Below are 15,465 nucleotides of genomic sequence, written 5' to 3'. Positions count from 1 at the left end.
CCCTTCCCTGGTTAAGTGTGTCATTTCCAATGCTCTTTGCATTCCAAGGCAGATGTTTCAGAAAAGGAGCCTTCACAGAATCACAGTTGGAAGGGATCTCCAGGGTCATCTAGTCCAACCCCCCGCACAACGCAAGAAACTCACAAATACCTCCCCTTCCACACCCGTAGTGACCGCTGTTCCACGCCCAGAAGAGGATAAAAAACCCTCCAGGAGCCCTGGCCAAACTGGCCTGCAGGAAAATTGCTTCCTGACCCCAAAGTGGCGATCGGCATTTCCCTGGGAGTGTAAGAAAGGGCCACGAGAACTAAGCACGAAGGCGACCATGCCTGCCCTCCCTCCCTCTCAATGCTCAGTTGCTTGCTTAGGCCCACCCACCCCCTTTGCCAGTCACACTTCAGGAGTGGCTATAACTGTGGTTGCAAACAGTGCTCCCTGTAAGCTGCGGGGCCTTGTAAGCAAAAATTCTACTCTGTGAGCTACCGGCATTAAAGTTGTGAGCAAGCGATTTGCCTGCTCCATAAGTTAGTTTGCTCTGGAGCCCTCCTTCCTTAGCGGAGACAAAAATGTGTGAGCCGGAGGCTAAAAAACTGTGCGCTAGCTCACACCAACTCAGCTTAGAGGGAACACTGGTTGCAAAGTACCTGTTGAGCAGACACAGGGACCGGCTTCTCTCTCAGGCTGGGGGGGTGGGGGTGGGAAATCCACTGCCAGTCATCCCTGGGACATTTATTTTATTATTTATTTCAAAAACATGCATCTCGCTTCACCAGCCAAAAACTTCTATACAATATTAAGAAACATTGTAATGAAACAAGATGGGTATTAAATTTATTTACTTCCTCCACTGATTAACATAAAGGGGCGGGAGGGGCGGCCCCGTGGTCCGAGTCCAGAGACGGCCGCTTCACAGCTACATTGGCTAAAGCGAAGCAGGGAGCTCATGGCAAAGACAGGATTTGAACTAGGGTCCTCCCTGGTCACAGCCCGTTCTTCCAGCTGCCCTGTTCACAGGAGACGTTTGTGCGCATTGGCCAGACCGGCCGTGCGTCGCTACTTTCTGAAACAAACCCAGCGGCTCTTTCCCCGCGACACAATGGGGGGGGTGTTGGGAATCAAAACTGATTTGGCATAGTCTCCAGCTACAGAGCCGCGACACACAGCAGAGATGTGGGTACACTGCCCGCCCCATTTAGGACAAGATGCCTTGGGTCTCGGAACGACGATTCTGATGCAGTCCCGCAAGTCTGCGACGAAAAAAAACTCCCCCAAACAGATGCATCCCCCCCCAAATCCAGGAGAAGTCCGAAGCTTTCCAACGATTCCTTCCAAGGTAGGCCTCAGGATTCGGTCACACGCGATTCAGTCTCTCCTTCCAAGTCCCAGTTTCAGGGCTGGAGACACCCCGAGACTTTCAGCGGCGAACAGAGCCGGGTATCCTAGATATTAGGGAACCGGTAGTTCTGCTTCTTCGTGCCGCAATAATACTTCTTGTTATCCAGAGTGGGCAAAATGTTGCTGCTGGTCAGCTGGGGAAGGTACTGTAACTGAAGAGAGCGAGAGAGAACAATCTGTTTGTAGAATACGTACGGTGTCTTAGCAAATAATGCCAGTCTGGTGTAGTGGTTAAATGCGCGGACTCTAATCTGGGAGAACCGGGTTTGATTCCCCACTCCTCCACATGCAGCTGCTGGATGACTTTGGGCAAGCCCTAGTTCTGATAAGAGCTGTTCTTGAAAAAGAGCAGTTTGTGTCAGAGCTCTCTCAGCCCCACCTACCTCAAAAGGTGTCTGTTGTGGGGAAGGGGAGGGAAAGGAGTTTGTAAGCCACTCTGAGACTCTGAGTGAAGGGCGGGGTATACATTCAATCTCCTCCTCCTCCTCCTCCTCCAAATTATTCAGGAAACTGTAGGCAGGGCTGGGTCTAGTTTTTGGGGGCTTCGTGCCAAGTATGGAACAACGTGAGAGCAAGAAGCACCCGGCATGTGGGTCGGGTGCCAACAGCAGCCACAGCCAACCAGCTAAGCTGAGGCAGATAATCATTTCGCTGTCATCCAACTCGCTGCTCTCCCTAAACCCACGGGTCCCCAACACGGTGCCCGGGGCCCCCTCAGCACCCGCCAGCACCTTGTCTGGCACCCACCAAGTGTTTTCAGGAAGAGGGGGGGACCAGGTAGGGCTTTTGCTTGTTCAGAAAAAGAAAAGGGAAAACACGAGAGGCACATTCTGCCGGGTTCCTCGGCCAGCCTGAAAACGGTGCAGTTTTACAGACATCGTTTTTAAAAGTAGCAAAATAAACTAGTTCTCTGTGACCCATGTGCTTTCAGTGTTTCAGCTAACCAGTGCCAAAAGCTGGTGCTGCGTAATTCTAAAAACCATTCTGTTAACGTTTAATTCACGGGACAGGGCTGCGACTCAGCGGCGCTGCTTTGTGTGCAGGAGGTGCCGGGTTCGAACCCCAGCCTCTCCAGTTAAAATTTATTAGTTACACTCATATCCCACCCTTCTCCCCTTACACCACTCTCCTCTATTCCATCACGCAGTAGGTGAGGGGCCATGGCTCAGCGGTAGAGCATCGGCTTTCCATGCAGAAGGTCCCAGGTTCGCTCCCCGGCACCTGCAGTTTGGTGTCGTGGTTAAGTGCGAGGACTCTAATCTGGGAGAACCAGGTTTGATTCCCCACTCCTCCACTTGCAGCTGCTGGATGACCTTGGGAAAGCCGTAGTTCTGTCAGAGCTGTTCTTGAAAAAGAGCAGTTTCTGTCAAGAGTTCTCTCAGCCCCACCTACCTCACAGGGTGTCTGTTGTGGGGAGGGGAAGGGAAAGGAGTTTGTAAGCCGCTCTGAGACTCCCTTGGGTCGTGAAGGGCAGGTATAAATCCAATCTCCTCCTCCTCCTCCTCCTCCTCTTCTTCTTCTTCTTCGCCGGTTAAAAAGGACCAGGCAGTAGATGATTCGAAAGACCCCTGCCTGAGACCCTGGAGAACCACTGCCAGTCTGAATGGATAATACTGACCCTGATGGACCCAAGGTCTGATTTCATAGAATCACAGAATCACAAAGCTGGAAGGGACCTCCAGGGTCATCTACTCCAACCCCCTGCACAATGCAGGGAATTCACACATACCTCCCCCATCCCCACCCCCACTGACTGCTGATCCACGCCCAGAAGATGACAAAAACCCTCCAGGATCTCCAGCCAAACTGGCCTGGAGCAAAAATGGCTTCCTGAACCCCAAAGTGGTGATCAGCATTTCCCTGGGTGTGTGAGAAAGGGCCACGAGAACTAAGCACTGAGGCAACCCTTCCTGCTCTACCTCTCCTGATCTGCCCAAGCTCACCGAATCAGCATTGCTGTCAGATGGCCGTCTAGCCTCTGCTTGGAAACCTCCAAAGGAGAGCCCACCACCTCCCGAGGAAGCCTGTTCCACTGAGGAACCGCTCTAACTAGGGGTCATTTTGTAGAAAAAGAGGTGCAGGAGCTCATTAGCATAACTCATTAGCATATGCCACACCCCCTGATATCACCGGAAGTGTGTCAGAAGGCAACACCCACCACTCAGGCTCCACTAGACTGTTCTGGATTGCTAGCTATTGGGGGAGGGGGGACGTGCAGATCTGTCCTCGCAGAGGAGGGAGAGCTGGTACCTGAATACAACTTGGTTTAAAGGTGCCACTGGACTGTTTTGGACTGGGGCCCCTGGGGGGGGGGCTCTGCAACTTACCTGGCTGCTTCTTGCTCTGACTGAGGGCTGCTGGGAGCAGGGGGTGGGGCTTGTTGCATGTGCCCGCCCCCTGGGCTCTCCTGTGCGCTCCTGCAGGAAATGATCCCTGGCTCTAACTGTCAGGAAGTTCTTCAGTGTAAGGCAGCTTCGTATATGTTTCGGAAGGGCCTGTAGCTTAGAGGCACAGGCAGAGCCTCTGCTTGGCATGCAGAACATCCCAGGTTCAATCCCCGGCATCTCCGGTTAAAGGACTAGACAGCAGGTGACGTGAAAGACCTCCGCCTGAGACCCTGGAGAGCTGTGAAGAGGGGCTGTGGCTCAGTGGAAGAGCCTCTGCTTAGCATGCAGAACATCCCAGGTTCAATTCCCGGCATCTCCAGTTAAAGGACCAGGCAGGAGGTGATGGGAAAGACCTCCGCCTGAGACCCCGGAGAGCCACTGCCTGTCTGAGCAGACAATACAGACCCTGATGGATCAAGGCCCTGATTCAGCATACGGTCACATGCAATGCCTCTGCCAGAGTCCCTGAAAAACCACTGCCACTCAATACCGGCCTTTGTAGCCAATGGAAGGCAGCTCCATGTGTGCAAAGCCAATATACAGGCTACCTGTATCGACATTCCTTGCTTCTTCACAGTTGCGTCCTTCCCCCAGGTTGCTCTGAGCTCTCATCAGCGAGAAAACGTCTGGTTCTGGGCCTCTTTGCAGGCAACACAAGCAGGGTGTGCCAACAGTGTGGGGGGTGGGGGAAGAATCAAAAGTCTGGTGGGCCCACAGAGAAGGCGCTACCGGCCTCATGTGGGTACAAACCACCATCAAGAAACAGGAAACCAGGAGCGGACTGGGACATGAAAACAGTTCCAGAGTATCTGAAGAAGTGAGCAGTGACTTTAAGGCGCGATTGGACTGGAAGCACATTGGCAGATCTATACGGAGGCCCTACAATGTCAGCTGCTTTATTCTCAATCCCTTTCCTAATAATCCCGAACATGGAGTTTGTTTTTTCCCCCACTGCGCCACACTTGGGTTGACATTTCATTGAGCTCCCCACTACGACCCCAAGATCACAAGCTAAACATGAGCCTGCAGTGTGATGTGGCTGCGAAGAAAGCGAATGCAATCTTAGGATGCATTAACAGAAGCATTGTCTGTTTCCAGTTTTGGGCACCACATTTTAGGAAGGATGTTGACAAGCTCGAGCGTGTCCAGAAGAGGGCGACCAGGATGGTGAGAGGGTTGGAATCCAAGTCTTACAAGGAAAGGCCGAAAGAGTTGGGTCTGTCTAGCCTGGGAAAGAGAAGGCTTAGAGGGGACATGATTGCAGTCTTCAAGTATCTGAAGGGCTGTCATGTAGAAGAGGGAGCAGATCTATTCTCTCTTGCTCCGGATTGCAAGACTAGATCTAATGGGTGGAAATTACAAGGGAGTCGTTACCGGCTAAATATCAGGAGAAACTTCCTAACGGTAAGAGTGGTTGAGCAGTGGAACAGTCTGCCTCGGGAGGTGGTGGAGGCTCCTTCGCTGGAAGTTTTCAAGCGGAGGCTGGACGACCATCTTTCGGGTATGTTGTAGGGCTCTCTTTCGGCTGTGCTCCTGCAGAGTGCAGGGGGGTGGACTAGATGACCTGCAAGGTCCCTTCCAACTCTACCATTCTATGATTCTATTAACTCCCCCCCCCCAAATTTCAGGAAGTTCAGACCCCATTCGCCTAGACTTGAAGTTGGGATTTTTATCCCAATGCGATGAGGTGGTCCAAGCCGAACGCTCCCAGAGGCTGGACACTGCTAGCTCCTGACCCCCGGCAGCCCTCAAAGGCAGTGGCCCACCGGGAAATTCCCCTGCAAATCCCATGGCCAGCCTGTCTCTGCGGGAAGCCTGGGATCTCCAATTCTACGCTCAGCCGAGCAGGCCCTGAAGTCTGAGCCGAGCTCTGTGAGGTGCGTGCAGCAGCCAAGTCCACACCAGGGTGTGAAACTTCGGGACATCTTCCTTACCCCGGGAACGTGCTTCCGAGTCGGGCGGCCTGGCTTCCGGGTCATGGATTTCTCACGCTCCCTCCCGGGTTCTACGTCTCGGATGCTGTCGAAGTAAGAGTGCTGCAGCAGCTGCTCGCAGGTCAGGCGCTCGGCGGGGTCCATGTGGAGGCAGCCCTGAGGGGAGGCGGGGAGAGAGATCAGGGCAGGCACAGGTACGCCACGTCCTATGTGCGGATTCCGGCCAGGCGGAGGGGCTTCCTAGTTGCTGCCAGCAGGCTGGACGATAAGAACTGTCCTGTGCATTGGCCTCACTTGCAAATTGTCCTTTCTCACTGAGACCCACGGTGGGGAAGGGGCTGTGGCTCAGTGGCAGAACCTCTGCTTTGCATGCAGAAGGTCCCCGGTTCAATCCCCGGCATCTTCAGTTAAAAGCACCAGGTAGCAGGTGATGTGAAAGACCTCCCCCTGAGACCCTGGAGAGCTGTAAAGAGGGGCTGTGGCTCAGGGGCAGAGCCTCTGTTTGGTGTGCAGAAGGTCCCAGGTTCAATCCCCGGCATCTCCAGTTAAAAGGACCAGGCAGGAGGTGACGTGAAAGATCTCTGCCGGAGACCCTGGAGAGGTGTAAAGAGGGGCTGTGGCTCAGTGGAAGAGCCTCTGCTTGGCATGCAGAAGGTCCCAGGTTCAATCCCTGGCATCTCCAGTTGAAAGGACCAGGCAGGAGGTGAGGGGAAGGACCTCTGCCTGAGACTCTGGAGAGCTGTAAAGAGGGGCTGTGGCTCAGTGGAGGAGTCTCTGCTTGGCATGCAGGAGGTCCCAGGTTCAATCCCCGGCATCTCCAGTTAAAGCACCAGGTAGTAGGTGATGGGAAAGACCTCCACCTGAGACCCTGGAGAGCTGTAAAGAGGGGCTGTGGCTCAGTGGCAGAGCCTCTGCTTGGCATGCAGAAGGTCCCAGGTTCAAGCCCCGGCATCTCCGGTTAAAGCACCAGGTAGCAGGTGATGGGAAAGACCTCAGCCTGAGACCCTGGAGAGCTGTAAAGAGGGGCTGTGGCTCAGTGGCAGAGCATTTGATCAGCATGCAGAAGGTCCCAGGTTCAATCCCCGGCATCTCCAGCTAAAAGGACCAGGTAGCAGGTGATGGGAAAGACCTCTGTCCAAGGAGGGTGGTGAGGGACAACTGGCTGCATTCTGACACCGCAGCCCGTGATTAAACACCTCTAACCATAACAGACACAGAAAACTCAAAAGCAGCAGGAGTCATTTGAGTTCTCTCCATACACAATTCACCCCCGTTTCTTATTAAGGCGGTGGAACCAGATCATCGGGAGTTGGCAAATGGTTAACTTAGCGGGAACAACCGGAATCGAATTTGGCACGAAACAGCAGAGCCCTCAGTGGCCCTTTAATGGAGCACTAGATTGAAAGAATTTGGAATAAGGTTTAACATGGTTAACCTTTACAGACTGAAGCAGGACTCTGGAGGAAAAGCAGAACAGGAATACAGTAAAGAGAGAGATCTAAAACTTTTTCGACTAGTATTTTGGAATGTGTTTTTTAATCAAAACGTCTGAAGCAAATGTATATTTGTAATCAAGGAGATATGATGCGATATGTGAGACCATAATGACTGTATGTGTTGGCACTTCCGCCAGCAATGGAAAAAGCCAGCTTTCTGTCTAACCTGAAACACTGTTTGGCTTAGATCTAAGATAATATCTGAAGTTACTTTCAGAACACTGATTTAAAATCTGCCTGTAAAGATATGTATTTATTATACGATTGTTGCGCCTTAAGAGACGTTTTGTAGTATGTAATACAGTTCTTTGGCATCTTCAGTCTGGATACAGTTAAGCATTAATGTCTTTCCTAACCTATTTTTGTACTTCGTCTGCAGACATCTATTGTACTTACCTTGTATTGTTATTAAATTCCTAAACAGAAATGATACATTAAATGTCTGAAGCCTTCTTGTTTTAATGCCCACGGCGATACTGGTTCTTGGGCTGATTTGATGAACCAGAATAATTTAGGGGAGAGATCAGGATCCAGCGGTGGAACATCTGCTCGGCATGCGGAACGGCTGCCAGTGTGGGCAGACAATACTGACCCCGCTGGACTGACAGCCTCATTCCGTATAAGGCACCTCCGTATGTCCATGTATTCAATTTCAACACAAATATGAGAATCACACTCTAAGGGCGGCTTTGCTCACCTTCATGAGTCCCAGGGCAGAGTAGGAAATGGTTGGGAACTTCATTTCTAGAGGCTCCTGAGGAATGAAAACATTGGCGTAGTTTAGTTCATTTTAGGGCAACCCAAACACAGGGCGATAATGGAATTAAGACGTGTTTCTAGAAGCAGAGCTACCCAGCACGGAACCAGAGAGCGAAAGGGCCGATCTGGACCTTCCAGTGTTGCGGTTTTCCTCGGTTTGGATCCTGAGTCTGGTGGCCTGCAGCTTTCCGTCTGGTTTCCGGTAACACTACTCCCCCCACAACCCAAATATCCCTTTGGGGTCCCAGCTCTCCCAACTACCCACGACTTCATATCTCCGGACAGAGAGCCCGTGGTCGGTGTTTACAACAAACCGCAGGCACCGTGCGAATTCCGACACAGCGTGGTGGGCGCAGCCAGAAAATGGCTGCCACAAAATGGCTGCTGAGGAGGCAGAGGCAGCCAGAAAATGGCCACCGCTGCTTCCCTTCAGGCAGACAGTAAAGATCCCTGTGCTCGGGGCTCTTTTTCCCGGGGGAACGTGCCGGAACAGAGTTCTGGAACCTCTTTGACAAAATTCGTTTAAAAACGTTTAAAAATTCATGCGTTTTCAGTATACAGATTGAAAATGCCACTTCCCTCTTGAGAGTTCTGGCACCTCTTTCCCCCCAAGAAAGCCCTGCTTGTGCTGGAGCGGCAGCTGCAGCCAACACAATGTCTTTAAAAATCTGCACAGCCAATCAAACCTCCAATGGCCAATCAGAAGGCTTGCTGGGCAAAAGCCTTACCTGGCCCCGCCCACTTTCTAAAACAGTAGGCAGGCCCCAGGAATGGTGCCAGCTGGTGCCGTGGTTCCCATGGGCACCGTATTGGGGGGCCCTGGTTTACAAGATGGGGCAGTCTAGGCGAGGCTAGGCTTGGCGGGGGGGGGGGGCTCACCATGCTTTCTGGGTCTGGGATCCTCACCCCGCTGAAGAACTGGTTCGTGCTGAAGACTTGCTGGTGCCTTGGAATGAGATCCCCTTTGAACAGGAAGGAAAGGAGAGGCTCTGTCAGAGTTCATCATGGCCACTGCCGACGGGAGCAGCGGAGAGAGCTAGTTTGGTGTAGAGGTTAGAAGCACAGACTCTAATCTGGGAGAACCGGGTTTGTTTCCCCTCGCCTCCATGTGCAGCGGCTGGTGTGACCTTGGGTCAGTCACAAGTTCTCTCAGAGCTGTTCTCTCAGGAGCAGCACTCGAAAGAGCTCTCTCGGCCCCACCTCCCTCACACAGGGTGTCTATTGTGGGGAGGGGAAGGGGAAGGAGTTTGTAAGCCGCTCTGAGACACCGAGTGAAGGACAGGGTATAGATCCAATCTCTTCTTCTTCTTTTACCTCACAGGGTGTCTGTCGTAGGGAGGGGAAGGGAAAGGAGTTTGTGAGCTGCTCTGAGACTCCTTTGGGTAGTGAAGGGCGGGGTATAAATCCAATCTCTTCTTCTTTTACCTCACAGGGTGTTTATTGTGGGGAGGGGAAGGGAAAGGAGTTTGTAAGGCGCTCTGAGACTCCTTTGGGTAGTGAAGGGCGGGGTATAAATCCAATCTCTTCTTCTTTTACCTCACAGGGTGTCTGTTGTGGGGAGGGGAAGGGAAAGGAGTTTGTGAGCCGCTCTGAGACTCCCTTAGGTAGTGAAGGGCGGGATACAAATCCAATCTCTTCTTCTTCTTTTACCTGACAGGGTGTCTGTTGTGGGGAGGGGAAGGAGATTGTAAGCCGCTCTGAGACACCTCTGGGTAGTGAAGGGCCATGGGGTATAAATCCAATCTCTCCTCTTCTCCTTCCTCCCATGGGGGATTTTGGAGGGGGATGAGCAGCGTGTCTGCACAGAAGTGTGTGTGTGTGGGGTACCTAGACAAACAGGAGCTGGGTGGAGGGATGGCAGGCCCTCATCCCAACAACCAATTTGTTTCTCAAGATTTCAAATAATAATTTCAATAATTATTTTGCCTAGCAATATACATTTCCTAATGGTGGCCATTTTAGTTTTGCCACAAAACGCTGCCCGCTGGTTCTTCTATGTGACACAAAAGCCGGTTTGGGCTATCTTACCAGATGCCCACCTTCGGCTCGACGGTGGCATCTGTGACCCACCAATGCACACGTGGCCCACTGGCCTACACTGGGGGCAAAACCCGAGGCCCAGTCGCCAGTGGAAGCCAGTTTGGCGTAGTGGTTAGAAGCGCGGATTCTAATCTGGGAGAACCGAGTTTGATTCCCCACTCTTCCACGTGCAGCCTGCTGGGTGACCTTGGGCCAGTCACAAGTTCTCTCTGAGCTGTTCTTTCAGGAGCAGTGCTCTCAGAGCTCTCTCGGCCCTACCTACCTCACAGGGGTGTCTGTTGTGGGGAGGGGAAGGGAAAGGAGATTGTAAGCCCCTCTGAGACTCCAAGTGAAATATATAAATCCAATCTCTTCTTCTTCCTATAGCAGCCCTCTGGAGAAAATGGCTGCTTTGGAGTGTGGACTCTCTGGCACTGTACCCTGCTGAGCCCCTTCCTTCCCTAAACCCCACCCTCGCTAAGGCTCCACCTCCAAACCTCCAGGAATTTCCCAACCCAAAGATGGCAACCCAACCCTTTCCCCCAGTGTTTCCGAGCTGCCCTATGGACAGGCAAACTTACCCAAAGTCCTTCTGATCAGGTAAAGCTGGTCCACGTCGGACTTCCCCGGCCACAGCGGGATGCCTGACAGCAACTCGGCAAAGACGCAACCAATGGCCCAGACGTCCACGGGTGGGCCATACTGGGTGTCGCCCACGAGGAGCTCTGGAGAACGGTACCATCTGGTAGCCACGTAGTCCGTGTAATAGTCACTGGGCCCGGCTGGGTATAGGTGAGGAAGGGAATGCAGAAAGAGAAGGGGAAATTAGGAATGCGAACTGAATCACCTCATCAACCCATCCTCAGCAGCGACAGGCAGTACTTGCCACTTTAGGGCATGTCCTGGTAACATCTAGACTACTGCAATGTGCTCCACATGGGGATTCCCTTGAAGACTGTCTGGAAGCGGCAGTTGGTACAGAACGCTGTGGCCTGGGCGTTGACTGGACTGGGTCACAGGGGCCGTATTCCTCCAGTCTTCTTCCATCTTGAATGGCTCCCTATTTGCATCCAGGCCCAATTCAAGTTGCTGGTATTGGCCTTTAAAGCCCCATACTTGGGGTCAACATACCTTAAGGGCCCCCTCCTCCCATATGAACATGCCATCTACTCCAGCCATCTTTGGAGGCCCACGTTTGGGTGTCCCTGGCTTCTAAGGCTAGATGGGTGGCAAACTTGGAAAGGGCCTTCTTGGTGTTGGCACCCAATTATGGAATTCCTTCCCTGTGGCGATTCATACGCTTCTCAATCATTGTCTTCTGCCAGCGGGTGAAGACTTTTCTCTTTCAGCTGCTGTACCCTTACTGACCCTCCTTGTTTGTTTTTAATTACTGGCTTTATTTATATCTACTATTTTTAAAAGCTGGTTTTTCATTGTGCAACGCCTTGAGGGCCCAAACCTGGCAGAAAGGCAGCCTACAAAAGTCTGAAATAAATAAATGCCAGGAATAGTCAAGGCCAGCACCCTGAGTTTTCAGCTTCCATTAAAACCCAACAATCTCCAGCCTTTTTGCTGACAGAGTAAGAAAGCAAAAGGCAGAGGCTGTATTTCAACCCAACTGGGCAACAAAAAACAAACCCGCTCCCATCTAGGAATAGGTTTGTGCTTCCAAAGAGGGGGGGGGGGGGGGAGTTGAAGAGCAAAGTCTGAGTCTACTGGCACCTAAAAGACCAACAAAGTTTCATTCAAGGTATAAACGTTCGTGTGCGTGCACACTTCCTCAGATACACTGAAGTGGAAGCTACTGGTCCATACATATAGGTCAGATAGTGAGCAGCAAATCAGCACACAGCATATTAAAGTTGTTTGACAGATGCAAGGACCAGACTGGAATAACAAGCTTAGTTTATATGATCACCATTTCTTTGGGAATACGGCTGCGTCGGAGGGTGAGCTCTGAGGCCCCTCCCCTCCCCCAAACCCCTCCCCTCCCAGGCCCCGCCCCTAAAATCTCCAGGTATTTCCCAACCCAGAGCTGAAAACCTTCACACTGAGCATGAAGCACAGACATCCACAGAAACCATACAACACAAGCTAGGCAGGCCCCAAAACTGTCCAATGCAATTACTCTGGAGGCCACAATATTCAGGAGGACACAACCAGGGCTATTTTGGGGCTGGAATGCACAGGAACGGAGTTCCGGCTGCCTCCCGAGTTGGCCACGCCCAGCAGGAACTCATTAGCATAATAGGCCACACCCGACAGCAGAAACTCGTTAGGATTGGCTACATTAGGGGGTGTGGCCTAACATGCAAAGGAGTTCCTGTTCCAAAAAAAGCCCAGGGTTTGGACCACAAACAGAATAAGAAGCAAAAGGTGGGTGTGGCTGGATGAGCACACTTCTGGTAACATGGGGGTGTGTGGCCTAATATGCCAATAAGCTGTGCTATCAGGGGTGTGGCCTACTATGCTAATGGGTTCCTGCTGTTGGGTGTGGCCTGTTATGCTAATGAGTTCCTGCTGGCCTTTTTCTACAAAAAAAGCCCTGGACACAACCACCAGATAACGTCTAGCCTACACACCACGGACACTCCCGGTACTTACTCAAGATCCGGGCAAATCCGAAATCACAGAGTTTAATGACAAAGTACTTGGTTATCAGGATGTTCTCCGGCTTCACATCTCTGTGTATGCACTAGACACAAAGAAAAGAGGCATCAGTGGGATGAGCGAACAGAACTAATTTTATTTCTGTCAGGGAGAGCCGGCAGTGCAGCCTAGACGCTGGATCTGGGACTTAGGGCAATTGCTATTCCATTAGAAAAGTAGAAAAGACATATCTAAACCTGTGAATTTCCTCTCTCTATATATATACAGTAATTTATCTAAGTAGAGCCATATGCATTTCTCAAATCCAGTCCAATATTACCATTTTTTAAAGCAATTCCTGCAGGAAATCCAGAATACGTCAAAGGGCAGCCAACAGTGTACAAAAATGTGCTGTATTTGTGATTTTTAAGATGGATGTCAACATCAGAAGAGCCCTGCTGGATCAGACCAATACTCCATCTAGTCCAGCATTCAGTCCCACACAGTGGCCAACCAGTTCCTCTGGAGGGCCGATAACAGGGTATGGGGGCCGAGGGCTTCGTTAGAACATCAGAAGAGCCCTGCTGGGTCAGACCAAAGGTCCATCTAGTCCAGCATCCTGTCTCACACAAGAGTGGCCAACCAGTTCCTCTGGAGGGCCAACAACAGGAAGAGGAGGAGGAGATTGGATTTCTACCCCGCCCTTCACTACCTGAAGGAGTCTCAGAGCGGCTTACAATCTCCTTTTCCTTCCCCTCCCCACAGCAGACACCCTGTGAGGGAGGTGGGGCTCTCTCGAGGACTGCCCTTGAGAGAACAGCTCTGAAAGAACTTATGACTGACCCAAGGTCAACAGGGCACAGAGGCCAAGGCCTTCCACTGACGTTGCCTCCTGGCACTGAGATTCAGAGGTTGACTGCCTTTGGACATGGAGGAACTGGCTTCAGCATGGAGATTTTGCCGTTATCATCACGACCCACAGCTTTCAAAATGAGATCAAAGGCTATTTACCATGAAGGCCAAATGGAGCATATCTCTCAATGCCAGTTGCTGGGGCGGGGGCAAACAACATGGAGCGGTTTTAGCCTCTGCTCCCTGTTTCTTCTGCAGACATCTCTTTGGCCACCGTGTGAAACTGGATACCGGACTTCACGGACCTTCGATCCGGTCCAATTAACGGCTAAACATTGAACTCTGAACAAGGCAATGTCAGCAAGCTGCCAATGTGTTTTCCTATTCTCTATGTATGCGTTTGTCTGCTTTCACTTTCCCATGTATGCCTGTTTATGCGCTTAATTGCCTAGTTGCAGGAACGTCCGTATCTTTCAAGGCCACAGGTGGTTGCTGGCGGGTAGTAGCTTCGGTGATCTCATGGTACTATCCATGAGAAGCAAATGTGTTATGATTATCTAGAAGCGCTGCTTCCCGGGCTCAATGGCGCGTGCGGGAAGTCCCGCAATTGGGCCTCAGCTTTTTGAATGTACTATAATCTTTTGGGATACATGCTTTTGCCTCATTCTGAACAGTGATCCTGTTATGCACCTATCGCTTCAAATAAAGTAAAACCTTTTCTACAAGTGTGTACTTCGTTGATGCGATGGGAGTCTGGCAGGCAATCACAATAACTCCTTCCACTTGCGCAGGCTCCTTACCAACTCCCTTCAGAGAACTTCTTCCCTCACGATGGGTGAGCTTGAATTCCCATATTGTTTCGCTTTTGGCTTCAAACTTATCTTTCCTGTAGCCAGGGCTCTAGTCGGGGGGGAGCTCTCAGGTACGGAGCTCCGGAAGAGAACCTCTAGGGGGCGGGGCGGTCACGTGGTGAAGCCCCGCCCCCTTCTTTACCCCGCCCTCTGCTTCGATCCTCATTCCGTTTGGGAATGAGGATGAAGCAGGAGGGTAAGTAGCCAGGCCTTCTGACACACTTCCGGTGATGTCAGGGGGTGTGGCCTTCTGTCACTTCCGGTGATGTCAGGGGGCGTGGCATATGCAAATAAGTTATGCTAATGAGTTATGCTAATGAGCTCCGGCAGCTCTTTTTCTACAACAAGACCCCTGCCTGTAACCAAAGATGTCAGGTGCTACTCGCTGGGAGGAGAAGACGGTGTTCTGGCTCAGAAGGCGTTTGGAGTTTGCTTTCTGATGCAGAGTCCTTGAAAACGAATCTTACAGCCTCCGTATCTATTTTTTAAAATTTACTTTACAAGATTCATACCCGGCCTTTCTGCCCTCATAAGAGCCACCAAAGGAGCTGACAAATTAAAACATGCATAATAAAATCACACTGTAAGAAACCCCTCCACATTCAGAGCCACTAGGACGCACATTCAGAGCTAGGAAGCAACATCAGGGGAAGGCCTTGGCCTCTATGACCACTTCCTCTGGAGGGCCAACAACAGGGCAGAGAGGCTGAGGCCTTCCCCTGAGAAGAACGTCAGAAGAGCCCTGCTGGGCCAGACCAGGGAGGGTCCATCCAGTCCAGCCTCCCATCTCACACAGTGGCCAGCCAGTTCCTCTAGGGGGCCAACAACAGAGCCTAGAGGCCAAGGTCTTCATAAGAACATAGGAGGAGCCCTGCTGTAACCATCACTTCCCCCCCAAAAAAAACAACCCACTCCAGGCCGGCGAACGGAGCCGGTAGGCTCCGTCCGCTGGCTTCCCCCACCCCCAACCACCCACTCCAGGCCGGCGAACGGAGCCGGTAGGCTCTGTCTGCCGGGTTTCCCCCCCCCCCCCCCACCCCCCCCACACCCCCAGACAGCCGGCCGGTGGGGGCCAACAACAGAGCCTAGAGGCCAAGGTCTTCATAAGAACATAGGAGGAGCCCTGCTGTAACCATCACTTCCCCCCCAAAAAAAACAACCCACTCCAGGCCGGCGAACGGAG

The 15,465-nt window shown here is 51.9% G+C and overlaps 1 protein-coding gene across 2 annotated transcripts in view; it reads right to left on the bottom strand.

Annotated features, from left to right (window-relative positions):
* Positions 1–1,439: 1,439 nt before the first annotated feature.
* Positions 1,440–15,465, bottom strand: part of CDKL1 (cyclin dependent kinase like 1) — a 36,581-nt gene continuing 22,555 nt past the window's right edge. The window contains exons 4-9 of one of the 2 annotated variants that reach the window (XM_015425615.1): positions 12,595–12,685; positions 10,572–10,772; positions 8,851–8,933; positions 7,910–7,966; positions 5,717–5,872; positions 1,440–1,547 (exon numbers count right to left, since the gene is read on the bottom strand). In XM_015425615.1, coding sequence (XP_015281101.1) covers positions 1,440–1,547; positions 5,717–5,872; positions 7,910–7,966; positions 8,851–8,933; positions 10,572–10,772; positions 12,595–12,685 — 696 coding nt within the window. Of the gene's footprint in view, positions 1,572–5,716; positions 5,873–7,909; positions 7,967–8,850; positions 8,934–10,571; positions 10,773–12,594; positions 12,686–15,465 lie in introns of both variants that reach the window. The other variant, XM_015425614.1, reaches the window with a different exon arrangement.

This window comes from Gekko japonicus, unplaced genomic scaffold (assembly GCF_001447785.1).
Source record: "Gekko japonicus isolate JY-2015 unplaced genomic scaffold, Gekko_japonicus_V1.1 scaffold961, whole genome shotgun sequence".
Classification (NCBI taxonomy): domain Eukaryota; kingdom Metazoa; phylum Chordata; class Lepidosauria; order Squamata; family Gekkonidae; genus Gekko; species Gekko japonicus.
The sequence above is the reverse complement of the archived record's forward strand: the minus strand, read 5'-3'. Positions and strand labels throughout refer to the sequence as shown.